Genomic DNA, 25,432 nt, shown 5'->3' with positions numbered 1-25,432 from the left:
CAAAAGACCATGTGCAGAGAGCTTTTGGGGAATCAGGCCCTGAGCAATCCCACAGAACACAGTCACCTCTGGGGCTCTCCACATGCACCAACCACAGCAGGACACCCCAAAACTTAGGTGGGGAAAGAAAACCTAAGAACAATGTGTGGCCTGACAGACTTTAACCAGCAGTATCCAGACCCTGCTTCTGCAGCCTGGCTTAGGACACCACCATCCTTCATGATGAAATATATGAATAACTCCTGCCTGTGTACAATTACAGAGGAGGATTTTTATTGAGGGATGAGCAAAGATCTCTGGGACTGGGGCTGTCACATCCATAATGGTCTCTTTGCAGCAAGTAGCAAGGGCAGGTGAACAACAAGCCATGGCCTGGATGACTTTGTGTGAAGGAGCTGTGGGGAGAAAGGAACTCCTCTTCTCTCAGCAGGTAAGTCCCATATGGGGCCACAGAACAAATCCCACTGAGGGAAAAGGCAGCAGAGCAAGGGGCAGCCAGGAGGGAGTCAGCACACAGCACAGGTCTGCTGAATCATGTCCTCACCAGTGAGAATGGCCCTGGGATGCCATGGGGAGATCATCACATCCCTCACTCATCTAAGTAGCCACACAAATGGCAAACTGACCTTAGGCCAGTGATCTGTAATAGTCCTTGTCATGCCCCAGAGCCTCTTCAATAGCCAAAACCAGTCCCAGTTTCAGTAATGACTGAACTGGATGTTCTCCACCTGTCTGAAACTGCTGGGTGTGTTCCTACCCATGCAGATTTCTCAGTGCCATTAATATACTGGTGTTTGACTCCACCCTGCTGAAAATGCCTGAGTCTTAGCTCCACAGAAATGAGGAAAAGTAAAGAAACCAAACACACAAATCAGAACTTCTGCAGGGTTCAGACTTACTAACCCAAGGAATAGCTACAGATGATGGGAAATTCTGTAAGGAAGCAATAAGAAACATTAAAACCCTCCCCCCTTACAAAGGCACCAACTGTTTTGTGAAAGCACAAGGTGAATAGAAGGTGAATACACGACTCACAAGCGTTTGCCTGGGGAAGAGGTGGCCTGGGTCAGAAACAAGCTACCTACTGCCTTGACCCCCAGACCAACTTGAGAGAGAAATTAAAAGCACAACAAAGGTGGTTCCCTTGCCTAACACCTTCCCCAAAGCATCTGGCTCCCAGCACCTGCAAGTGAGGAGTACAACTTCTGATGACCTGTACTCCAGACTAGTGCTCTTTATGAACCAGCTGGGTTCATGCAATAATTAGCATTTAGGGGGCTAACAGGTGTTCCCCACAGGTGTTCCCAGCTGTCCCCATCCCCTTACAGACCTGTAGAAGGAAAGATTCCTCTCCTTGTGGGTCCAATCTTCCCACCTCCTTTCATGCTTCCAGTGAGACTGTCCCTGTTCTCCAAATCCTGCATCAAGGAACAACAGAGTTACCTGAGCTCAGAGAGGGAGAGACCTGAGCAGAGGAAGTGAATAGGCAGAGAAATGCTTGAGGGAGTCACAGGGACAGGAGAGCTGCAGAGGGAAAGTGGGAATGGACATCAGGGGACTTACTGATGGTCTGGAGCCCTGATGCAGCACAGGGCTGAAGAGATCATCCACATAGTGATCCAGGCCTACGGGGCTCCTCAGGTCATCTCTAATCCTCGGATCTAGGAACAGAGAGTAGTCTGGTGAACAAGGCAGGTAAGGAACATTCCCCTGCCTCCAGTCCCTGTTAGACAGTCACATTTTGGAGAGTAGCCCTTCCCTGCTCTACATCAACAAGAATCACCTGGCTCCCCCTCTGCTTTGATTCCCTTGCTGGGGCCCACCCGGCCCTTCCCAGAGTCATCCACAGTCTTGGGCTGAAGGTTACCTGGATGGAAATCCATGAATTCTGGAGGCAGGCTAGGGGGTGGGAAGGAAGGGGCCTGGATGCCTGGAGCAGGAGGGATCCTGTTGAAGAGGAAAATGACATGAGGACCAGAAAGATGAACCACTGGGTGACAGGGCCACAAGTGGTGGGGCAGGAGGAAGAGGTGACTTACGAATCCAGGTCAGAGAACTGGTAGGTGCTCCTGTCCCTTTCTGGAGTGATGGGGAACTCAGCTGGGGACTGGGAAGCGCTGCTGAAGTTGCTGGTCTCCTCCATCTCTCCAATGAGGTCCAGCACAAAGTCACAGCCCAGCAGGTCCTGCCATGTGTTGCCAGTTAACATGGAGACAGACCACCCTCGAGTCTTCTTATCACAGCCCCTGGTAAGAGGGAAAGGAAGGAGAGGAAAGATGTCCAGGTAGGCACAGGAAAGGGAGAAGAAGGAAAAGATTGCATTCAGTTTCTTCTTGCTTTGTCTATCCTGGCTTGAGTCCTTTAGATTTATGGTGTGAATCAACTACTAAGTGCCCAGGGTCAGGAAAAAAAACCCACAACTAGAATAATTCAAGATTTGTTCTCTTTTGGTTGTTGGTGGTATTTTTTTTTTTTGTTTTTTAAAGAAGCTGCTCTAAGAGATCACAACAGTGATTCCTCTGTTCCTAAAGAAGCCCACAGTGTATGCACACAGATGGAGGGTGAAGGAGAGAGCACAAAGGAGTGGGTAAGGAGTGACTATTCCACATAAATGCCAGCCTGCAGTCCCAACCAGTCTGAACCTTAGAACTAGTGACAGCCTCTTTCACACCCCCAGACCTTCTCCCATCCTCTGGCAGTACCTTGCATTTAGGATCCAGGCTGCAAACTGCTCCCCAGTCATCCAGGACTCCACCTCAGCTGAGAACACCTCCTCTGGCACAGAGAAGAGAGTCAGTCCCTGCAGCCTCCCTGACAGGACCCAAAGCAGCCCCTGCACTCCACGGGGGCAGAGCCCAGCTGGAAAGTCTCACACACTCCTGAGCAAGGGCTGCATAAGGCAATATTTGAGAAGGGAGAAAGGCAGAAAGTCCCTGCAATAAATTGCTGCTGCTGGACTGTGCTGTAATGGGGAACAGGAAAACCAGACCCCGAGAGATGCACAACCAGAACAGCCCTCTGTGAGATGGGCCCAAACCCAGGAGAATCTCATCCCTCAGCCTCAGTAGAAGGTCTCAGCAGGCCCAGACTTCACAAGCTTTGGGTCTAGATTCAGATGCTTTTATCCCCCATGGTTGCACCAGCCAGTAGCAATCAGTGTTCTGATCCCTCTTTACTAAGTTGAGGGAAGTATTTTCCAAATGCTGATTTCTGCACTGGAAACGTCCTTAGGGACTGGAAGACAGCAGGAGGGCAGAAGCATGAGTTACCATTAAAGGTATGAACATCCAGCACTATCTTCCCTCTCCTCTGGTTTGCTGTCCACTCCAGCCGAGTGGGAGGGTAGGCCCGAGAGGATGCAGAGCCTGTCTCTGTGTGATGTGCTGCTGTCAGGATCTTGCGCTGGCAGACAGCATTGTAGCCCTCCATGCCATGGTCTGACACAAATCTAGGGAAAGGCAACTGCATTTAGCACTCTGCTCATCCCTTTAACCGTAGTGCAGGCGTGGATTGCTCTTTTCTCCCCCTTACTTCAGCAAGGGCTTCTCCAGTGCTGGTGAAGGCACAAAGCAGCTCAGCACAGTCGCCATCAGGACCCAGGCTCGCTGGCTGTGCTCCACATCTGGGTTCTTCCATGCCTGGGCAACCACCTGGCTGAGGATTTCATCGCGCAGAGCCACGTTACTCAAACCTCTGCCAGCAATGTAGTTGCCCAGGAGCACCTCCTGCCAGCCATGGAGGCTCTTGTCACCAATGAAACGCAAGATCTAGAGGCATCCAGGGGGAAAAAAAAAGAGAGAGCTCAGGCTGTAATCTCACCCTCTGTCCCAAACTGTGTTGTAAGGTGACAGCCTGGGTTGTGGACGTCACGGTGCTGGTGAGCCTAAGAGTAGGCAAAACTCAGATCAGGGTCTGTTCTCATGTTTTTGTGCACCACCCAAGTGCTGGGGAATTTGGGAGGCAACGTTTGTAGAGACTGAACTCTGACTTTTAGTCAGGGTGACTTCAAGTCTCTTTTTATTTATGACTCAGAATTTGGTCTTGGGCAAAATACTTCCCCTTCTTTGGGCAGGGCTTAGATACACACCTGGATTACCACAGGACATTTGTTACTGAGCCCACTGACTGCTGAAAAGACTTTGGTATAGTTAATATTATACCAACTAGTATGAGAGGTGGTGTCTCAACAAAATCATTGAAGCAATGATTCAGCTTCTTGGCTATGCATATCAATATCTTCGATGCATATCAATATCTTCAGTGCTTTTGTATTTTCTATTTCTCACCCTTAGGTGCAGAATAATTTCTTTCATCCTCTACACTTCAATATATCATTAATTGAAATATTTCTAAAATATTTTGGAAAGAACATTTAAGAGTGACAACACTTCTAGAAACAGTTAACGGTACTAAGGATGTCAGAGATTCAATGAGAAAAACAGGGGATGGTGGTTGTTTAGTTCTCATGGAAATCTTTGTAGTAAATCCCTACTTCATTAGCAATGGAGAAAAATTGCCTTTGATCTCCAGGAAAAATAATAGTATTCTGCTTAAACACAATCCTATTCACAAGATTTTATTGAAGCTTATGCTCTTCTATAATTGGGATCATGAGGACAAAACAAGAGACTGGGTTTAGGTATTAACTTTCTTAATGGGCTTATTTTAATTCTACGTAATCCTCAAAAGGATTACCAGATTTACTTGGAAATTATCTGGAGTTTCATTCTATTTTCAAATATTTCAACTGTTAAGAAAAATGTAAAGAAAGATCTGTTTCACATCCACAGAGTTGCAATAACACCATCCCCTTCACGCAAACACTATAGCTGGGGTGTGGTTCCAGTTTTCCTGATAACAAAGTCCTGCCCTTTTCCAACCTTTATATGACACTTCACTGTTCCCTGTTGAGTGACACAACCATGAGCCTGAGATGCAATTGATATATTTACTATAAACCACATCATGGAAAAGATGTGGGTTAAATCAAATTTTTTATGACTGACAGATGAGTAAACGGTTGAGGAGACAGACCTCCCTTACACTGTCATTGCTACTGAATCTGGAATAGCAGGAAACTAAGGCTTAGCAGTCTGATTCCTGTATGTCCTGCCCAATTCTGAGGCTACATCACCAGGCAATTCACTCTGATCCCAGTGATCTGTGGTTGGTCTGTGCCTCACCAAGAACACAGCAGCCCTAAGGGGCTGCATGTGATCTCTGCCAGGCTGCTGCAGGGCCTAGGAGGAGAAATTTGTTCTGTTTTTCCAGAACAGTATCATAAGAACAGTATCCACCATCGGCAACTTGTTGTATAAAGGCACCACAATATTGTCAGTGCCCACCTGTTCTTCAACAAGGTCAAGAACGACGTCTCTTACCAGTTTGTTGATCTCAAGTGCACTCTCGTGGTGTTCGGTGCCCAGCTGGGTTAAGGGGTGATGCAGAGGCTGACCAAGGGCAGGGAAATCTGGCTTCTACAAAGAAACAACAGGATGGAAACAGAGTTTGCTCCTGGTGCTGCTAGAACTAGTGTGTCTACGCAGTGGAGAAGCAATGATGAGACAGAAAAGGAGTTCCCACCTGGAAGTGTGACTTAACGAAGGAGGAGAAGGGATAGCTGTTGATGGTGGATGGGAGGGAAAGGTCATCTTTGACCTTGATTTCTGGAGGCAATGCCTCAGTTATCTGGTTGGTCTGTGCTTGGTGTCGACCTGCAAGAGAAGGAGGTCTGGTGTTGTGGCAGGTGGGAGACAGAACACACACAGCTCACTCAGCCACACGTGGCATCTCACCCTGCCTCTGTGCCAGCCCCTGGCTCCAGGGACACCCAGCTCACTCCTGCTGCCTCAGACCCCCAAGCAGGCACAGCCTCACACTTTTGAGACCACAGGGCCTCACTTCAGGAGAGAGATTTTACAGCTCTGATCTTTCAGATCTCTTTCTCCGGGGAACACCGAGAGGCCAGGGAGCACATGGAGATTCAGTTCTGTTCTGCAGCATTTATGAGGCAGGAAACACTGAGCTCACGATGAGATCCTGCTGTTAACTGTTCAGTCAACAAGTAAATGAGAGGTCTTCAAGATGAGGGAGTTATCATGGGTAAGAGAGGAGCAAACATCTTCCTAAGTGAAGGGATTTCTCAGTGCAGCACAACTCCTGTGCACTCCTCTGTTTCCAAACAAACGTGTCGCTGGATGCTCTCCTCATCCTCCCTGTTTACATCCCAGCAGCTTTCATTTCCAGCAGTTTCAGTGTTCCCTGAGCTCCTCTGGGTTACATTGCTCACTAGACCAGCTGATAGTCCCTAGAGGGCTGTGCCATGAAGTGTGAGTTATTTGGGAATCCAGCACGGTCTGCTCCAGCTCACAACTCTTCTGCCTGATTGTATCCCCCCCTGTACCTCACAGAGGGCCAGAGGCACCACTGGCATTTTGTTTGACACTACACTGACACAAAGAGGCAAATCCTGCCTCAACCTATTTGCAATTTCAATATTTACGTTGCACAAACAGCTACAGAGGAAACACAACTGCAAATAACTTAATGCTCAACGTCAGGTGAACAATTTGGGAAATTTTTTTCTGCAAGAAGTATTTTGGTGATTTGAAAACAGAACAAAAAAACTTTCTGAACCAAACAAAATGGAGATCATTGAGTTGATACTTTATATCATCCTTAAGTTAAAAATTATCATGTACTCAACTTGTTACATTGTCACATCTTTAGGTTGATGCATTGTTACATCCCAACTCGTCACACTGTTGCATCACTAAGTTGTTATGCTGTTTCCCCTTCCTTCTGTTTTAAAAGAAGTAACTACTTTTGAGGAAATAATTTTAATTAAGCCCCAAAATATTTGTTTGAAATTGCCAAAATCGTAGTTTTGTCTTCTTCACCTTCCCTAAATATTTTTCAGTAGATAAAAGACGGGTTTAAGTTCTCCCACCCCAGATATTCAGCTCTGCCAGAGACTCAAATTCATTGAGCAATTTGCTGTCACGTAACTTTGACCAGAGTTCTGTACCATCATGTCATCAGTTCTATCAGCCCAGCTCATAAGAGCTGAAAAATGAACAAATATACTGATTTTTAATCTGGTGTTCTGCCCCCTGGCCCAAGTTACTTTCCCACTCTGTCATGCTGGGAAACAATATTCACAGTGCCATTTGCCTTTATCATATTTACACTGCAATGATCATAAATCAAATCCAGCCTGGGTGACAGGCAGCAGGTAGAACAAACACACACTGACACTGCTATAAACGAGGAAACACACAGTGAAGTGAAACAGTTCAGGGAAGGGAGGGAAGGAGGGGGGATTTCTCACCTTCAACGAACTGCAGGAGGGCTGCAAGCTCTGCAGGGATCTCCAGCAGCCCCACGTCCTGCAAGAGAGAGGCAAGTCAGTCACTGGGCTGCCAGCGAAGGAACCACAGAGAAACCCTGAACTGTGCTGCTGGGACTGGGTGAAGCTGCCTGGGCTGAGCATCTGAGCCAAACCAGCAATTTCTGCAACATTCACAACTGGGGAAGTATCACAGTAACACAGGTGTGTCGTGGGCTGTCAAAGGAGGGAAAGAGCAACTCTTAAGTAAAAAAAAAAAAAAAAAAAATCAACTGCCACGAGGGGAATGACAGTAAAGTTGACTTTCTCTGACTCATCTCTCATTACTAACAAATCTGGCATCTTGCACAGAAGAGGCTGCAGCTGAAGGATAAGGGCTGTTTCCTGCTGTGCCTTTTTCTGGCATTTTTAGTTCTATTTTTCAAAATCCAAAAGTGGTACAGCATAAATAAATAGAGCTGATTCTGATTTTTTTATGCACAACACTATTTTGGAGTTTCCAAAGGAAACTCAGACCTGTACCTGGGTAATTCAGATGAGAATCTGGCAAGTAAGCCTTGGGTTTTCACTGTTTTGCACCTTGCATGATGGTTGCATTGGTAGGAATAAATGAGCCAATGCAGCTCAGTGTATCAGCATCACTGTCTGCACATCATGTCAGTTCAGGGCATTTCAGGCAGAACTACTCAGATGAAGGCACAATGAAACCAAGCCAAAGACACAAAGCATGAGCTTTGGAGGGGTTTTGTGGGTTTTTTTGAAGATCTGCATAATGAAGTCTCTTGTCACCATCACACTATTCTGACATCTCTCTCCACATAATCTCTCAGTGATGCTTAAAGACACATTCACAGCTTTTTTTGATCAGTTTGATTTTGCTCATAAGAAGATACTTGACTTTAAGTCTTGTTTTTCAATGGTGTATTCAGGAAGTGGACTGTGAAATTCCACAGTCCTGGGTCCACACCTGAGGAAGCAGGTGATATTACAAGAGCACCCAGTGCTAAGTATTCCTGTTGTTACTGACAAATCTGTCCAAAATTGTGGGTGATGTCAGTTCAGATTCTCTCATTACACATCTCACAGCAAATATGTGCCTGGTCTAAACATACAAATAATGACATTAGTTCACAGTGTAAATACAGGCTAATCTTCTTATGAAGCCTTTAATACATCCCTTCCTCTACAACATCTTCTGTAAATACATTTATGCAAAACAGTCTCATTCCCGCCTTTCATAATAGAACATGATCATCAAAAATAATCTTCCTCCCAGCTCCAAGGAAGAGGTCCAGCACTCTGAACAAAGACAATGCTCTGCCTCAGGACCACTTCATGGTGCCTGGCGATGCCCAGGGTCTGGGAAACACTGAACTAATGGGATATTTGTGTGTTAGAAGGCTCTTTATACCAGTCTAACCTGCATTCTTGCTGCAAGGTTTCCAGCACACATGTGTACACCCTCCAGACATGCAGCAGACCTAGGCTGAGGAGGCACAAGCAAGGCAGAACACCTGGATAACCTGGCTTGTTATCTCAGAGTCTCCCAGACCCTTTGACAACTTACCATTCCTTGGTTGGGACTGTTCTCTGTGTCACCACTGGCCAGGGATCTCTGTCTTCGTTTCCTTTCCTCTAACTCCTGCTGTTAGGAGAGGAAAAGGGGATGGGGGGTGGGAAAAGATGTGTATGAAGTCACTTTCAGCTACTTCTGAGGGCAAATGCTGTGGGTGGAAAGGAGGTGGTGTCCTGCTCCAGCAGATAAAATGACAGAACAGCTACAGAGCCTTCCTGGGACCCCAAGCAGGCAAAGCCCTGAGTTTTGCTGAAACACCACCTGCCCTGCACAACACAGTCCAACAGCAAGAGCCTCCACCACCTGCCCAGCATCCTGCCACACCTTCCCTCCCTTGCCAAGCATTTGGTGTGTCCCAGGACAAAAGCAGACAGGAGCTGTCAGAAACATTCACCTGCCTCCTCCAGCATCAGAGAACACAACAGCACAGCCTGAACACGGGTGGATGGACTTATCCATGGAGAGGAAACCCTTCAGAAGAGGCAGGAGGGATACCAAAAGCCAAACTCCCTTGCAGCTCTGCCCTTTCCCATCCATTCTATTGTTCCCCAGCTTCATCACTCACCTGACTCCTGCTCCAAGATTGAAAAGGAGGGTCTCTGTTTCTGCCCCTCTCTCTCTCCTGCTTGTCAGTGTTGCAGATCAGTGTGAGTGGATGGGAGGTTATGAGGGTTGGGCTGAGAAAGACGGTGACATGCTAAAGTCCAAAGGGCAGGGCTGAGGGGTGGGGGGAAAGGAGGAACTTTGCAGCAGGTGAACTTTGAGACCTTTGTTGTTGCTCCTGTGTGTACAGAGACCTCGGCAAGCAAACACTGAAGTAACAGAAATGCATTCAAAGGAGCTGTGCTGTTGTGGTTACCTGGGAGAAAGAAGCCTGGATCCTGTCCAAGTAGGAGGGCAGAAAATGGAATAGAAACTCTCACTGTTCTGGGAATGGCATGACAGAAGGCACCTGTGCAGGCTCCCATGACTGTCCTCTACCCTCTTCCCCATCCTTTGTTAGCCATGCCAGCAGTGCTGGTAGTTATGGGGATAGTGATGGGGATGTTAGTGGCTACTCTAAGCACGAATGGTCTGATTTCGTGTTTTTTATTTTCTTTTTAATAACTTGTGCTGCAAAATACATTCTACACATTTGACACAACCACGGCTCTCTCCTGCACCCAGCTTTCCCTCTTCTCAATAAGCTGCCATCCTGTTCTCACCCCACCTGATTTCCAAAAGGCCAAGGGCTTGAGCAGTCTGAGGTAGCTGTTAAGGGATCAGGGGAGGATCATTGTGGACTGAAAAAATCTTGCATTTCAGTCACCATCTGGGAAAATACCAGAAATCGAACTGGGCAACTGAAAGAGCAAGGTGAGTGGCTCCTCATAGCTTGAGCAGAACAGCAGCCCTGAAGACCTCAGATGGAATCAGCTGTAGTCTGGTGTAGGGCAGTCCAGAGAAGGTCACATACTCAGACACAGAACTAGGCTGTGTTTGTACTAACTTTGCCAGTTCTGAATGCTGTCTAGGAAGAGAAGGCTCCAATCTCTGTGTGTCCTTCATTTGACTACATTCGTGTCAGTCAGAGTGAAGGACATCTCACTGGATTGTTTTCAATAAACTTTCTAAAGTCACCCCTGCCCTGGCCTCTCTGTTTAGTCACCAGCTCTCTCTGCTTAGCGCAGAAATAGCTCCTTTTGTACACCTTGTCCTGAGGAGAGTGTTGTTACCTGGCAGCGCTTCCTCCTCTGAATCAAAGGTCTGGAGATTAAAATCATGGTATTAAATTGCACCAAAGTCTTCTTCAGCCTCCTGTAACGCTTCCTAGAGGGATGAGAAAAGAGAAGAATTGGCTAACGAGGGAAGCATCAGCAACACACACACACATAGAGCAGGCCAGGAGCCAACACGAGGAGGGGCCTGGCCAGGCACATCCCCACCTGGCTGTCCTGGGCAGGGCCAAAGGGCTGTTCCTGGCCTGGCCTTTGACTCCTGACCTTGCCTGGTAGCCTCGGAAGTGAGCCTGAATGACTGTGACTTTCTCCTGGAGGACACGGAGGCGTCTGCGGCGAAGGAGGCACCGGAATTTCCTCTGCAGAGTAACAACAGCCCAGCTCTTCCTCTGGATCCATCGTCGCTCCAGCAGCTGCCTGGCCTTCTCCTTCAGAAACACCTGGGCAAAGGCAGCAGCTGCTGACCCACGAGGGAAGCAGCAGCTTCTCTAAGAGCTGGGCAGTAATAAAAGCTGCTGGTTTCTCTCTTTGCAGCCTTTGAGGGTTCCTGCTGCAGAAGCTGGGGAGAGCAGGAGGCACAGGTGCAGAGACAGAGATGGATGCATTTGGGGAGGACAAGGAATCAAGGAGTGATGAAGGTTAGTGGACAGCAAAGGGAGAAGCCCAGATCTCCATTAAGGAATGCTGGGTGTACAAAGGAGTTGGCCATGCTACTACAACAACGTGGAGCCAGACTCTCCTGTTTATCTGAAATGCTAAAAGTGCCTCCTTGAGACGAGAGGCAAAGCATGAGAGGGGAAGGCATGAAACATCCTCTCCCTGGGATCTCCATGCCTTGCCAGCCAGTGGATTGGTGGCTGGGCCTGTGGATTAAGATGGGGTTCTCTGTAGGCATCACCTTTGTTACTCCAATCTGATAGAGATCCGAGGGGTTCCCCAGCACACGAGCCAGCACTGCTGCACAGCCTTCTCTCTCCTCCAGGCAGCTGAGCCCTCGCCCAGCCAGGAGCCCATACCTGGGAGATGAGGTGTCCATGTGACAGAAGCCAGGGCTGTAACTCGAGCTCGAAGAGAAATCACAAGTGTGCTGACAAGTTCATCCAAGGCCGAGTGGCTGGGGAATCCCAATCCTGTACCTGGCCAGGAAGTTCTGGAATGGAAGACGGATGGGGTATCCCTCCTTTCTGATGTGGATAGCCTCCAGTATCCCAGAATGTCGCAGCTGACAAGTGACATATTCCACATCAAAGATATTTGACAGCTGTGAAGATAAGGCAGAAGAAAAATTAAAAACAATAAATAAAAAAAAAAAATAAAATAAAGGAGGTAGAAGGCAGAGAGTTTAGAAAGGGTCTCCTTCTGTTGTCCTGTCCTGAGTTTAGATCTTGCCATGATCTCTGAGCAATGGAATGCAAAATCCAATGCACTGTTTGGTGTCCAAATGACAGTGGCTTCTGTTCCTCCAGCACAGGGTTAACTCACATGGCCACAGGGCAGGGTGGGAGACAGAGAAAGGGAAAGAAAAGTCCCAAGCTACCAAATGAAGCAAAGAAGTTCAAATCCCAGCTGTGAAAGGAGAGCTGTTGGAGAACAGACTTCAAGGAACTGAAGTACTCCATAAGGAGCTCAGGGTGCTGCCCTACCTTTTTGGGATTAGGGGTGATGCACCGAATGAAGAAGGCATGGCTCCTGGAAAACAGAAGGAAGAACCTTTGATCACCCTCCTCTCTGTGCTGACCCTGGAGGACTTCACACATTTCTGGGTGCAGCAGCATCTCTCACCTTCTCAGCTTGGCTGTGAGGTCCTGCAAAGACTGCTGGAATTTGGACACCAGTGTGGAGGCCTGAGGCTTGAGCCCTTTGCCCCTCGGCCCCAGCTTCCTTTGCTGACTATAGGCAGCTTTAGCCTTCTGGAAAATGTGAGACACCACCTGCAAAAACAAAGAAATGAACAAAATTCCCTGAACTACAAGGCAAGAATGATCTCTTCTACCTGAAACTACCCTCAGGCAGTCTGTGCATTTTACATAAAATGCATCAAATATGTGCAAAGACAACTTGCTCAATTCCCAAGTGTCCTTCAGTAAAACAGAATTCTTCATGGTTTCTCCAGGTTCTCCTGACATCTGATCAGGACCCTTCTGCTGGCTCATTAGGTGTCTACAACAGAGATTTTCCTCCTGAATCACTGCAGTACCTTGAGGCGGCTCTGAGAGAAGATGTCCAGCACCTCTGGACGAAGCTGGTCACGGTTTTTATTAAGAAACTTGTGAACCTGCAGAGACAAAGTCTGGTTTAATGCACCAGTCAGACCAGGCAGACAGGCAAACACCCCTCTTACACACACCTTGACTGGGGGAACAAGAGGAAAGCCCTGGAGAATGAAGCTGGCTCTTCCTGCTGCCACCAAGAGTGGAGGGGACAATGACTTCTGCTTTTAGGAGGGATTGCTCCTCTTCCCTTCACATTACCCAGCAGGCTTTGACCTCTCACTTCTTTTCAGCAGCAATAGCTTTCCTGGACTTCCAGGGCTCTGGGACACACAGTGCAGGCTATTGTGTCACTGAGGTTAATAACTATTTTGCTTCTGCCCACAGGCAGCAAAGTTGCTTCTCCCGATAAGAATCTTCTAATTTGTGATAAACTGATGCTCTAGAGGGATGATGTGGAGTTACTAAGGGAGGGTTTTGGTCACAGGACTGGGAGCTGGACACCCACAGCTTATCTCCAAGCTGGGCCATTGCTCCAGCTGCTCCGAGCCCCTGCCAGCTCACCTGGTAGGTGACAGGGCCTGCATAGTGCTTCACAGTGAACACTGGCAAGGGCAGCTTGGGCTTGGTGTACCAGGGGCTGTTTCCATGATGGTAGTGACACTTTTGGAGGAAAGTGTGGTCTGTGGCCTGTAAAGGACATGACAAATATTCCCTGCTGCTGCAACGTATTCAACAGACTGAAAAGCTGCTGTTAAACCAAAGGAAAAAACATCTAATACTGGTGCAGACACAGTAGCTGTTCAGTCTGGATAACAACTTCACCATAATCACCCTGTGAAAGGGATTACACGAGAGGCCAAGAGCTTCTCACCTGAGTCAGTGATGTCTGGTCATCCAGGATACACAAGATGCCGTGGGGTTTTGCAGTGAGGAAATGGAGGCACGACTCACTGTACATCTTGGAAATAGGAATCCAAGATAACTGCTCTTGGCTGTATTCCTCCTGCATGTTAAAGACCAAATCCAGCCATGCAGACAAGAGCAAATGGAGGGAGTTAACAACAGGGATTTGGTTCATTCATCAGGAAGTTGGTGTTCCACTGCTGTTAGGAACTTGCCTAGAATTATCTGGTTCTGTCCTATGAAACTTCTTCTAAAGCCACTAATTATTGTCCTAATTTAATAGAGGAAGGCTGCTAAGCAGAGTGGGAAAGTGAACTGTAAAAGGTAACAAATATGACAAATACACTTTCACCCCCAGTACATAAATGGTACATAAAATGCTACAAAGAAGCCAAACAGGCTTTAAAAGTACTGGCTGAGGCCTGGGATCCTTCATCCTGACCAACTCACTTATAAAACCTGCAAAAGGGAGCAATGCACTAACAAACTCTCATTCTCTTAATTTTACCTTAATTTACTACAGAACTAGTAAAAATATTGAATAGGCTCTTTGGACTGGAATTCCATGGATACTGCTTAAGAGGACCAGGTCCATTCGGCTTCCTATTCACTGCTAAAGGATCCTCTTCATCTGAGAACACCTCATCTCATTCCATATGTGCTGCCTTAACATGTTGTGGAGGTTCCACTGAGTTCCATTTACCTCTTCCTGGGCAATGACAGTCTGACTGAAAAACTGCTGGAGGTGCTCGTTGGCAAAGTTGATGCAGAGCTGCTCCAAGCTGTTCAACCCGAGATCCTGCAAAGACAAAAAAGGATAATCCTTTCCAACACCCAGCCCAGCCATGGTCCTGTGGCTTCCTGTAAATGCTGCACAGCCTCAGCTGGTGCTGAGCTGAGCTGCTGGTTCAGGCAGCTGGTTCTGATCAGTGTGAATGAACCCCAGAAGGTCAAATCATCTTCTATCTCGTCTGCAAGATCTCAGCCTGGTTTATTGACTAGGCTGAACAGCAACAGGCAAGCCAAGCTGTGAAGGAGCATGAAGAAGAAGAGATCTCTTGGCTGCACAGCCCCACCTACATATTCCATTGTTTTCATTCCCTTGTTCCTTGAGACACAGATTTTAACAGGAGTCCTAAGTAAAAAACTCAGAGGCATTGATGAGCACTCACAGCCCAGACCACAGCAAAAGAACAGGCAAAGTAACCTCAAAACCATGTATGTCCACAATTCCCACGGCACAGTCTGATTCCCAGGGAGCTAACCACTCGTTGATCCTCAGCAGCAGCCACTCAAAAAGCAGGTAGTACAGAGTCTTGGCAATGGAGTCCCTGAGGGGGAGAGGGCAGTAAAACCAATTACTGCAAAGACTCCTGGGAGAATCTCACCAACCCAGGCAACAGCAGAAGTCACCTGGCATCGATGGCTCCTTCTACAGACAGAGGGGTGAAGATCCGATCATAAGATGTCACCTGGATACATAAAGAGCCAGAATTTACTGTTATTAACTCACAGATACACCTTTTTTCTTTTCTTTTCTTTTCTTTTCTTTTTTTTTTTTAATCCACAAGGAAAACAACCCAACTAACAAATTGATTGTTTGGGTTTTTTTTCCTATTTGGCCTGAGAATTTACCCAGGTATCAAAGGCAAAAGCAGACCGAGAATTTTGCTGCCACATTTCTGGGGGCGACTCAGCTGGCCAAACTGATAAGCCTGAAGCCACCTCATGTCAGCAAAGAGACTTCCTGGATGTGAGTTCTGGCATCTTTACAGAGCTGCCTTGAGGGATTCAGCTCATTCTAACCATTTTACTTGTCCTGTTCCCTCCCAGATTTTGGGCCTTCTCAGGTGGTGGCCCTTCTGTTGACAGAGCATTGGACATCCTGTGCTTCAGGATGAACAAGAAATCACCAAGAAGGTACTCACAGTGACACGGTGAGTGACAGCACTTTGCAGGAAATCTGCTGAGACACACAACAAATTGGCCACAATCTGGATCTCAGTGTCACTGGCAATGGCAGCGTGTTCATAAGATTCTTTCTAAACAAAAGAAAACAACAGATTCATCTGTGGATGGAATACAAATCCCACTGGTATCAATATTCTCAACAGCACCTCAGCTGCACAGAGCTGGTCACAACAAAAAACAACCTGGGTAAGACACCAGGTTTATTTTGGCTCCTCAAAGAGCCACTCAAGCTCTAATGACCTTTGCTTGCCTCCCATTTCTGTCCCTGCCCAGGTCAGTTCAGAGCCCAACATAAAAAGAACAGAATAGTCTCCAAAAGATGTCATCTTCAGTCAGGAATAATGTCCCTGGTCCCGTCACGTGGGATAACAGCAACGTTCAGCACACATAACCCATTCCCCAGCTGCCAAGGGTGAGGTACCTCGCAGGAGGTAAAGCAGATGTTCCCCAGCTGCAGAATGGCAGCCAGGACAGCCCAGGTGGAGTTCAGCTGGTCCTCTGAGAGGCAGATCCCCTCCAGAGCTTGCACCAAGACCAGAAAGTCCTGACTGTCCTCCTTCCCCAGGATGTCACATGCTCTGCCCTGAGAGGAAAGGGACAGATAATCCTGATCAGCCCCTTTTGCCCCAGGCTGGAGCTGAGCCACCAGCAGCAAACTTCAGAGTAGTTCAGTGTCTTAAGAACTGGAGGAATCTGAAATAAAAAGACCAAAGGCGCCACTAGTGGGAGCTCAGCGTTTGTGATGGAGCAGTCTCTCTCCTCTCTGGAGTTCTCGAGAGTGAGATCTCTCTTGCCCTCACACGCCAAGTTTCTGTTATGGTTCCAGTACAAGCACCCCAGCTCTCCCTTGCCCACTGCTGGGGTGCAGCTTGAGAGAAGAAGGGGTGCCAGAATCGACTCCAAATAAGTCATGGCAGAATCACCACCCCAGATTGTACCAGGACCTAACGTGTCAAGGCAAATGGGGATCTGTGCACCCAGAGAGCCACCCTGTGTTACAGCCTGTCTCATCTCTGCCTCAGAGCTTCACTACAACACGGCCTTATCATGTTTCTGCTTCTTGAGCTTATCTCTACAGGACACTCCTAACAACAGCCCTAAAGTTCACAGAAATCCTGGGTCGGGCTGGGGGGGGACTGTGGAACCTGTTTGTGTACAAGGGCATTCTTTGATCAAAGTTTCAAGCTACTCTCAGATTCCAATGAGACAAGGATGAGGTTCAGGCAGCCCCTGGGCCAAGACTAAGATCCAAGAGAGATTTTGTCAGTCTCTGCCAACTTCTTTGTGCATAATCTGATCTTTTTTCCTTTCTTTCTCTGCAGCCGCCCGAGACATTCCTGTTAACTATCACCTTCAAGCGTTTGGTTTACTGGCTTTGCCAGCCAGGAACGTCACCCAGCAAGGGATGGGCCCCTAATTGCCCTCCATCCTTGAGTCATTATTGGTACTTGTCCATTCCTTGCCTGAAGGCAAGATGATAGCAATCACCATCGAGGATTCCTCACACGACCACAGCTGCTGTGAAGAGCTGCTGCTCCCACCTGGGAAAGCTGACTCACACGGCTGAAATAGGAAAGATCTCTTGCTACTTCTGTGAACTCCTCGAGTGTGGAAAACAAAACAAAAAAAACCCCAACAAACAAGCAAACAAAACAAACAACCTCCCAGAACACAATCAGACAAAACCAAAACTTGTTTCAAGATTATGACTCGACGTAAGCAAACAATTTTCCAACTTAAATAACTGTACATTTCAGAGGTTCAAAATTTGCACCCGTTGACTCAGGCAATGAAGCAAGTTCTTTGCAGTAGGTAGAAAGAAATATCCCCCTGTTCTTTGCAGTCCCACAATAAACTGCAAATGCAAGGAAAGGAAACGAGGAAAGGATTTTTTCACCACACGATGGAGCCATGGGTTTACACAACGACTCCTTTTTAAAATGTTTTGCTTAGGAGCAGAAGGGACCTGAAAGATGAGAAAAGAATCACGGAAGAGAAAAGTCAGGTGTGGGAAGGAACAGAGCAGACTTTAGCATGTCCTTTGAAGGACACATTAGCAGGGAAGCAAAGTCAGTAAGTGTCTTGCTACCCAAACAGAAGTGATGTCTTGGCCATTTCACTGCATCAGCTGCTGCAGAGCCCCCTCAGCTCACTCACCTGATTCAGGTAAAAGTAAGACTCTGCCTCTTGCAAGTACATCTCCTCCTTCTGCTCCATGGGCAGCCCAGCCAGCAGCTCATAAAACACGTGGTAGTTCCTCTCACCATGGGCCTGACAGGGGACACATTCACAGAGTTGACTCATGTCCAGCTCCAAACCTCTACAGAATACACTCAAAGAGCAGGACACAGACTCTGAAGTCAGCAAGACAAGGCCAGAACCATTTAATTTGGAAAGTTTCCAGGTTTTCACGTTGACACCTTAGGAACATTCTAAGAGCAGTCCTTTTCACACACCTACAATATTTGACCTTTCCCATACTCCAGAGATAAAGAAAAATGAGTTGAGGAAAGATTTAACTCTCAGTAATCCCTAATAAATGGCTTCATTCAAGCTGTTTGAGACAGAGAGACCTTCTATTTTATCCAAATAAAATAAGTGATCACCCTGTGCTACACAGAGGGGACATATTTCTTGTTCTCTTGAAATGGGAGGCAATTCTCATACTTATTCCTATTCCTGTTACTCAACAGTAAGTTTAAGATTAAATATCAGTAAGGGAGAGAGGGAGTCACTGGTCCTCACCTGAAATACCACTCGAGATTTCTCCAGCAGGTACTGGGAGATGGATGTTCCCACCACGACGCCACTGAGCATAAGACAACAACAGCTCCTGTCAGAGGCTAGGAACAGGTTTTCTGCAGATCACTGTCTCTGTAGATAAGAATGATCTAAGGGGTGTAGTCTACATGAATTTCCAAAATATTTTGACAAAGGTGTGGGACTTTCAGGGAAACAAAGCAACCACAGCATGAGAGGGAAGGTCCTGACATGGGAGTAAAGGGGAATCCTGTTAACAGTGTGAGGTAACCATTAGAATTCCACAAAGTGTCTGTGCCTGACCAGTAACTGAGGGTTTGATAAATGACCTAAAAGAGCAGCTGAACAACAATGTGACAAAGCTTCCTGTTTGTATGAAATGATTCAAGGTAGTGAAGATAAAAGCCAACTGTCAATAAATGCAGACAGACTTTAGAGTACAGAGTGGGCAAGAAAATGGCACATGAAATCCACTGTAGACAAATGTAAAGTGATGGATGCAGGCCCAGCTTCACACATAAACACACAGCCTCCAAATTAACCACTGCTCCTTAGGACTGAGACCTGAGGGTTATGGCAGACAGTTACATGAGAGAATCAGCTCAGTGCTTGGCAACAGCCAGAAAACAACCCAAGCAAACAAACCAAACACAGAGGTTAGAAAGGAGGCAGGTTCCAAACAGAAAGGTGTTTTTCACAAAACTGGTTAGACCTGTGGAACACTTGTCAAAGGCTGTTGCAGATGCATGAAGTTTGTATGAGTCCAAGAAACTGGAAAACCTCAAGAGACCTGGGAAAACTCCTGGGCTGCTGCAAATGGTCAAGAGCTCACAGAGTGTTAGAGAAAAGTGTTGTAGGTATTGGCCTGTTCTTGTCTCAGTCAGAGCTTGTGGCCCATGTTGGGGACACCAGACTGTATTAGGTGGCTTCTTGGTATAACCAGTTCAGCCATCCTTATGTTCTTAATTTAACACTCATCTTGAGAAGCAAGATCCATTCTTTTGTGGAGGAAACCTAAGGGCAAAATAGGGGTGTAAACTCACTCTCTTCCTACCCTGATGATAACAGGAGTGAAGGGGAGGGAGGGTTATTGCCTGAGCCCCAAGCACTGCTCGACCTTTCCTCACCCAGGCACCCCTCAGCAGTGCAAGGAAACACCCACAGGGTTTCTTCAACTCACTGTCGCAGGTGGACGTTCAGAAGCTTTCCAAAACGGCTTGAGTTGTCGTTGAGGATGGTTCTGGCATTTCCAAAACTCTCCAGGATGGGTAGGGCATTGCAGGGCTTGAAGAAAAGAGGGAGACAACACTTCAGTAGCAACCACAGGTTTTTAAACTGAACGGGGCTTAAGTAACTATTAGTTTATAAATCTAAGAAAAATGGGACTTCAGTGATATAATTCTTGTCTGAATAAAAAGTCTCTTTTTAAATGTATCTTGGTATCATTATCTCTAGCCAGTGGCAAGTTGCTCTGTGAGCTCTTTATGATCTTTCACTTTCCTTCTGCTCTGTGTTTGTTCAGATTCACCTCCCAGACTCTGATATAAGCTCTCTAGGGCAGGTATCTGTTCAAAAAGATACACCACTCTAGACAGCACCAGTCCTCAAGGATATTAATATACAGAACTACAAATATACCAGCTCTCCTCATATCTTTATGGGAGCTTCACCTTGGACCACAAGCCATCCAAAGTCCAGCTCAGCTGAACAGGAATAAAGAAATAACATCAGCCTGGCCTCTCTCTCCTGTCTTTGGCTTCTTTTCCTTGCTCAACCACCACAGCATCCAGCCAACCTCTGTTATCTCTTACCTGTCTGATCCTGTGGCTGTCTGATCTCTGGTACAGCAGGGTCAGGTATTGCACAATTGCTTTGGCAGCTTCTGTTTTACCTGATCCACTGTGTCCACTGGAGGAACAAGAGGTAAGGAAGCTGGTATCAAAATAGAGTTACCTAATCTGGACACACCAGAGCCCTGTTACAGCAAATCAGTGGGGTTGTACTGATTTACATCTGAAGATCTATCACCTAGTGCTTGAAACACTGAGACAACTTGACAAAATGGTCCCAGATAAGATTCCACTGTGGAATGCCAAATAGCTTCTCTTCCACTCCTCTGAACTGATGTGAAAGTAAATATAAACCATTTTTGCACAGAGCGAAACAAAAATCCACCTTATTCAGGTTCTCTACTGAGAGCCCTCACACAAGACCCAGAATGATCAACTTAAAAAGATGAAAGTTTTACATAAAGAAATTAGGATGCCTTCAGGAAAGTACCTCATTTCCTACCTGATGATGACACACTGCTCCTGCCCTGACGACTGGGACAGCGTGTAGGCCATTTCTGCTATGGCAAAGACGTGTCTGCATGGACAGAAAGAAAAACCCCATCAACTGACCTCGCATTTCTACCTCACAAACACAGCACCAAAAGGTTACTCATCAGGGATCTACATTAGACACAGGTCCAAGCAACTACAGCTTTGCCAAATGGGTTGTTCACTCCCTGTGACATTCATCCTGCTCTACCACACAACTGGAGGAACATAAAATATGCTCTGGAGCACAAATGGAACAGGGTTTAGGGAGTTATTCAAGAAAGAGGAACGTACGGGGCGTTTTTTGAGAGAGTGCCCTGATGGTACCGGGTAGCCACATCTTCAGAGTAGATACTCAGGTCTTTGAAAGGATTCACAGAAACCAAAATTTGCCCAATGTAAGTCTAGGACAAAAATAAGAGAGGGGAAAAAAGTCTGGTGGCTTCTTAGAATTTTCTGAATGAGGAATGCAACTGAACACATATATTAGTACAAAGATTTAAATGCCCTTTAAAAGAATACTGTCTGTTCTGACTATACTGTCATCTTATCCAGGGTTTTTCAGTGTCATTTTCAAAGCTCTGTCATTAATAGTTTGGGATAAGTGAGCACTCACTGGTCTGTGGTCATCTTCTCTGGCCACTGTCTATTCTCCCAGCTCCATATGAAATTACAGGCACAGGTTTGAACACCTGAGCCAGTAAGAGAAAAAAAGAGAACAATTAGCCATCCAGAGCTAGATCTGGATGGCAACACTGTGAAATGTTTGCGTAAACTCGGAGGTTTCTTCTCAAGATCCACAATTTTTTACTCAGAACTGCTTTGCTAAGATAGGAGAGTCCCACCAGGAGCAGCTGAGGCTGAAATGGAACCCAGGAATACTCACAGGATGCCAGTGAATAGCAAAATTACAGAGAAGCTCTGAAACTCTCTGATTTTACCCCCAATATTTCATGTTATCTGCCTTCTGAGCAAAAGCTGTGTATCATTTTTAATCACTTTAATGAACAAGCTCTTGAGCTACTTGGTGCACTATTAAAGCTTGATGGAATAATATCAATAATTTTCTCTTACAAGTCATTGTTCAGAATGAATAAGTGCTGAAGAAAACCAAACCAAACCCCACCACCCACAGTTTATCTCGTACATAAATGAGATTGCGGTGGAATCTCTCCTTCAGGCACAGCAGGACTGAGCTCTCAGAGACTTCCCTACAAATAGAAGAAAGGACTGGTCAGATATAAGCTTCACTTGCATGTGTTAATAGTAGCCTTACTCAGCTATGATATGCATCAAATTAATTCTGTTTCCTCCCATGGTAGCCCAAGATCTATAACGTGCTTTCTGTCGTTGAGCCAACTTTGAAGGATAACAATCAAGCCCCCGTGACCTGAACTAGTGCAGAATGCTACTGAGGACACATACTCTAGTCTGGTTAGATCTTCAATCTCCTCAACTTCTGCACAGGGGTCTTCACACCTGTACACCTGAAATGCACAGATACATTACTGACAATCAGCAGAAGTTCAGTTTCATTCCAGTACCGGAGACAGCACCTGTACCTGTTTCTGCAGGAACTCCATCTCTAGCACATCGTCTGTGGCGTCTTCTGCCTCCCACTGCTCCTTGCAGACCTTCCTCACACGGCTGCTGGCCAGCTGTGGGTCCCTGTAGATGGCCCACTTGCTCAGGTTCTCGATGGTCAGGCGTGGCAGCAGCAGCTCCGAGTTCAGCCACACTGCAGGGTCACAGCCCTGGGCCTGCTGCTGAGACCAGTGAACACCAGGTGTGACCACAGACCCTGCAGTCTGGAGGACACCCGAGCCTCCTTTGACATCCACCTCACTGGAATAATCTGATGTCCATATTGGATCTTGTTCACGCAGAAGGAAGCCCTGTTTGCTCTCTCTCTGGCTTTGACCCACCAAAGATCTGGGAAGGTCACATTTGAATCTGCTACCCTGTTGCACAGGTGTGACAGATTTTCTGTCTGATAGAGATCTCAGTTTTTCTAGGGAACAACCCTTCCCAGAGCCCCTGGATAAGGAGTTTTTAGCCTTAACCAAGCTGTGGACTCTGGGGAATACTATAGCAAACTTGGCATCAGTAGCATTGCTCTTCTCATCCAAGCATGGAGAGGAACTGCTTCCATGAAGAGGGGAATCACTAGAAGGCAAATCAACGTGTCCCACTTCCTCTGCCATTTTAGGACTGCTTTTGCCCTCCAATAATGGAGGAGAAGATTCCTTGTCCCTCAGCTCAGCCCTCCCCAGCTGTCCAGCTGCACCAGGGAAGGCTTTGCCCGACCGACCAACCCACCCAGCAGTGCTTAGAAGCCGGATTGCCATTCTGCTTCTGAATCCAAAAGGTTTGCTGCTCTTCTTCCTCTTCCCAAACTTCTTCAAGAGCCATCTTGAAATACCAATTGCACGTGCCACGCTCAGCAGACGAGCTTTCAGCCTTGATTTCTTGGCAGGCTTTTGCCCAAGCCAGCTGGTGACTTTTCTAAAAGTAGAATGAGTGTGCAAGTGCTTGGATCCTTTCCAATCATGCTCATGTTCTGTTTCAGAAGGTGCCTCTGCAAGCACTTCTTCTGCTTTCTCTTCTTTTGCCTCTGAAGTCTGGCCCGAACTCAGTTTAACTTTTCCAGTAACTTTTCCAACTTTCTTCTTCTTTCCAAGGAGCTGCTTATCAGATGATTTTTTAACAATCAGGGAGCAGCTTGAAGTATTTAATCTTTTCTCTCCAAAACTTTGAGTTATATCAGGTTCTTTTTGTTTACTGAGGGTTTCTAGAGTCATGGGTTTTGAACAGATGCTTTCAACATTTTTCAGGTCTGAGTTGGTTCCCAAAGCCATCTGGACAGGATTCGGTTTACAGCTTGGTAATAGTTTGGTCTCAGCATTTTTATGTTTCTTTTTCAGACTGAGAGGGATTTGGGATTGAGAACTTTTCTTTGTGAGCATCATTGCTGCTAGTTCCTGCTTGCTGCAGTCTGATGAACTGTCCCTCTGTCCATGTGCTACCTCTTCACCTTGTTGTGCAATCTCACACCTCCCAGACTTCTCCTTCAAAGTCCTTTGCTGTTTGGAGAGCAAAGGGCTGTCTTCCAGCACACTGCCTTCCTTGTTCACCATCTCCTCCTGTTCAGATCCTTGATGTGCTTTGCTAAGGCCAACATGGAGTTTTGCTTTCACAGCACTTGGCAGGGGTTTTGTTGCATTTTCCTTTCCTTCATCAGTGGTCTCTTCAGTTCTGTTCTCCCCAACACTGTCAGAATTTATATGTCTCTCCTTAGATATATCTTGAACTCTGTCATTTTCTAGTATATTTTCCTTGTCTACTTCATTATTTTCTCTGTTCTTAAGACTCTTAACTTGGAATTCTGAAATGTTTACCTCATCATCTGCCCCACTGTCCTCAACTAGAACACATTTTGGTTGTGTCAGCATGTTGTCTTGCTTCTTCATCTTCTCTGCTTCCAACCCTGCACATTCAGTGCCTTCATCCTCAGATTCAATTTTTCCATCTGTGGTTTCCTGCTCCCTTTCAGGTTCAATAGATGCTTCATTGCTTTCATCAACCACTTCCTTGTAGCCTTTGCCTTCAGTCACAGGAGGACCTTCGAGCACAGCTTCTTTCTCACTGTTGTCATCTTCCTCTTCTGAACTGCTCCTCTCTTCTGAACTACCCTTCTCTTCTGAAGAACTGCTCTTCTCTTCTGAACTGTTCCTCTGTTCTGAAGAACTGCCCTTCTCTTCTGAACTGCTCTTCTTTTCTGAAGAGCTGCTCTTCTCTCCACTGCTGGAAGTGCTGCCCACTACAGCCTCTTTTGTACCCATTTCTTGGGTCCCATGGCCTTCACTGCTGGAGTCAGAGCAGGAGTTATCTGAGGTTTCCAGGAAATTTTCTTCTTCGCTTTCAGTGATGACAATCCTGGCACATTTTTCAACTTTCTTTTTCCCAGTCCTCTCACCTTTTCCCTGTGCTGTACTGCCTTGGGATTGAGGACTTGACTTCTGCCCAGAAGCCTCCTTAAAGCCCTGTTTCCCTCTGTGCTTTCCCCTGAGGTTCTGTGCCTTTTCTGGTGGGTTCTGTTTCTGAAAAGAGCCTTCTGCACTTTGCTCTGCAATTGCCTTTATAGACTCCAAGTCAGTGACTTTTCCCCTGACACCAACACGCTTTCCACGCTTCTTTTTAGAACTGTGTTTCTTGCTGTTTGTGGTGGATTTACCCTCCTTGTCACTGCTGTCCTCACTTTCCTGCCCTGATGTCCTTTCCTGTTGCTTGCAGGCCTTTTGTTTTTTCCCCTCCAACCTGGACATGACCCGTTCTCTATGTTTTCTTCCCAAACCAGATTCGCTTTTATCATTTCTCTTGTAGGCTCTTTTTCCCTGGAATAACTTTTTGTGGCCATTTTCTTTGCTTCCCTGAAGCCTCCCCAGACTCTGGATTTTTAAGGGCTCTTCTTCAAGGGTGTCACCTTGTCCAGGCAGTGACTCTTTGTCCTTCAGTTGCCCTCTGCTCTTCCCTTCCCTCTGCCTCCCACAGCGGATCTTTGAGTCTCCTGGGGAGCTCATGTTTTTCTCACAATTCAACACTTTCTCTTTTCCAGCCCTTTT

General features: G+C 46.7%; 1 protein-coding gene across 1 annotated transcript in view; it reads right to left on the bottom strand.

Annotated features, from left to right (window-relative positions):
- Positions 1 to 25,135, bottom strand: part of MYO15B (myosin XVB) — a 41,406-nt gene extending 16,271 nt beyond the window's left edge. Inside the window, exons 1-36 of the mRNA XM_039390292.1 lie at positions 23,865 to 25,135; positions 23,130 to 23,315; positions 22,373 to 22,742; positions 22,236 to 22,297; positions 21,958 to 22,021; positions 21,138 to 21,214; positions 20,782 to 20,856; positions 20,301 to 20,421; positions 19,670 to 19,773; positions 18,475 to 18,538; positions 16,151 to 16,312; positions 15,687 to 15,800; positions 15,172 to 15,230; positions 14,966 to 15,089; positions 14,462 to 14,557; positions 13,727 to 13,858; positions 13,417 to 13,542; positions 12,840 to 12,917; positions 12,425 to 12,573; positions 12,286 to 12,331; positions 11,779 to 11,903; positions 11,541 to 11,658; positions 10,907 to 10,953; positions 10,640 to 10,733; positions 9,490 to 9,621; positions 8,916 to 8,993; positions 7,331 to 7,388; positions 5,584 to 5,714; positions 5,382 to 5,477; positions 3,532 to 3,767; positions 3,270 to 3,448; positions 2,703 to 2,775; positions 2,040 to 2,246; positions 1,868 to 1,947; positions 1,564 to 1,661; positions 1,331 to 1,418 (exon numbers count right to left, since the gene is read on the bottom strand). Of these exons, the coding sequence (XP_039246226.1) occupies positions 1,331 to 1,418; positions 1,564 to 1,661; positions 1,868 to 1,947; positions 2,040 to 2,246; positions 2,703 to 2,775; positions 3,270 to 3,448; positions 3,532 to 3,767; positions 5,382 to 5,477; positions 5,584 to 5,714; positions 7,331 to 7,388; positions 8,916 to 8,993; positions 9,490 to 9,621; positions 10,640 to 10,733; positions 10,907 to 10,953; positions 11,541 to 11,658; positions 11,779 to 11,903; positions 12,286 to 12,331; positions 12,425 to 12,573; positions 12,840 to 12,917; positions 13,417 to 13,542; positions 13,727 to 13,858; positions 14,462 to 14,557; positions 14,966 to 15,089; positions 15,172 to 15,230; positions 15,687 to 15,800; positions 16,151 to 16,312; positions 18,475 to 18,538; positions 19,670 to 19,773; positions 20,301 to 20,421; positions 20,782 to 20,856; positions 21,138 to 21,214; positions 21,958 to 22,021; positions 22,236 to 22,297; positions 22,373 to 22,742; positions 23,130 to 23,315; positions 23,865 to 25,135 (5,320 nt within the window). The remainder of the gene's footprint in view (positions 1 to 1,330; positions 1,419 to 1,563; positions 1,662 to 1,867; positions 1,948 to 2,039; positions 2,247 to 2,702; positions 2,776 to 3,269; positions 3,449 to 3,531; positions 3,768 to 5,381; positions 5,478 to 5,583; positions 5,715 to 7,330; positions 7,389 to 8,915; positions 8,994 to 9,489; positions 9,622 to 10,639; positions 10,734 to 10,906; positions 10,954 to 11,540; positions 11,659 to 11,778; positions 11,904 to 12,285; positions 12,332 to 12,424; positions 12,574 to 12,839; positions 12,918 to 13,416; positions 13,543 to 13,726; positions 13,859 to 14,461; positions 14,558 to 14,965; positions 15,090 to 15,171; positions 15,231 to 15,686; positions 15,801 to 16,150; positions 16,313 to 18,474; positions 18,539 to 19,669; positions 19,774 to 20,300; positions 20,422 to 20,781; positions 20,857 to 21,137; positions 21,215 to 21,957; positions 22,022 to 22,235; positions 22,298 to 22,372; positions 22,743 to 23,129; positions 23,316 to 23,864) is intronic.
- Between the last annotated feature and the right edge of the window lie 297 nt (positions 25,136 to 25,432).

The sequence above is a fragment of the Pipra filicauda genome, unplaced genomic scaffold (genome assembly GCF_003945595.2).
Source record: "Pipra filicauda isolate LSUMZ 115617 unplaced genomic scaffold, ASM394559v2 scaffold80_size11013439_pilon, whole genome shotgun sequence".
Taxonomy (NCBI): domain Eukaryota; kingdom Metazoa; phylum Chordata; class Aves; order Passeriformes; family Pipridae; genus Pipra; species Pipra filicauda.
Note: the sequence above shows the minus strand (reverse complement) of the source record. Positions and strands in the feature narration are given on the sequence as shown.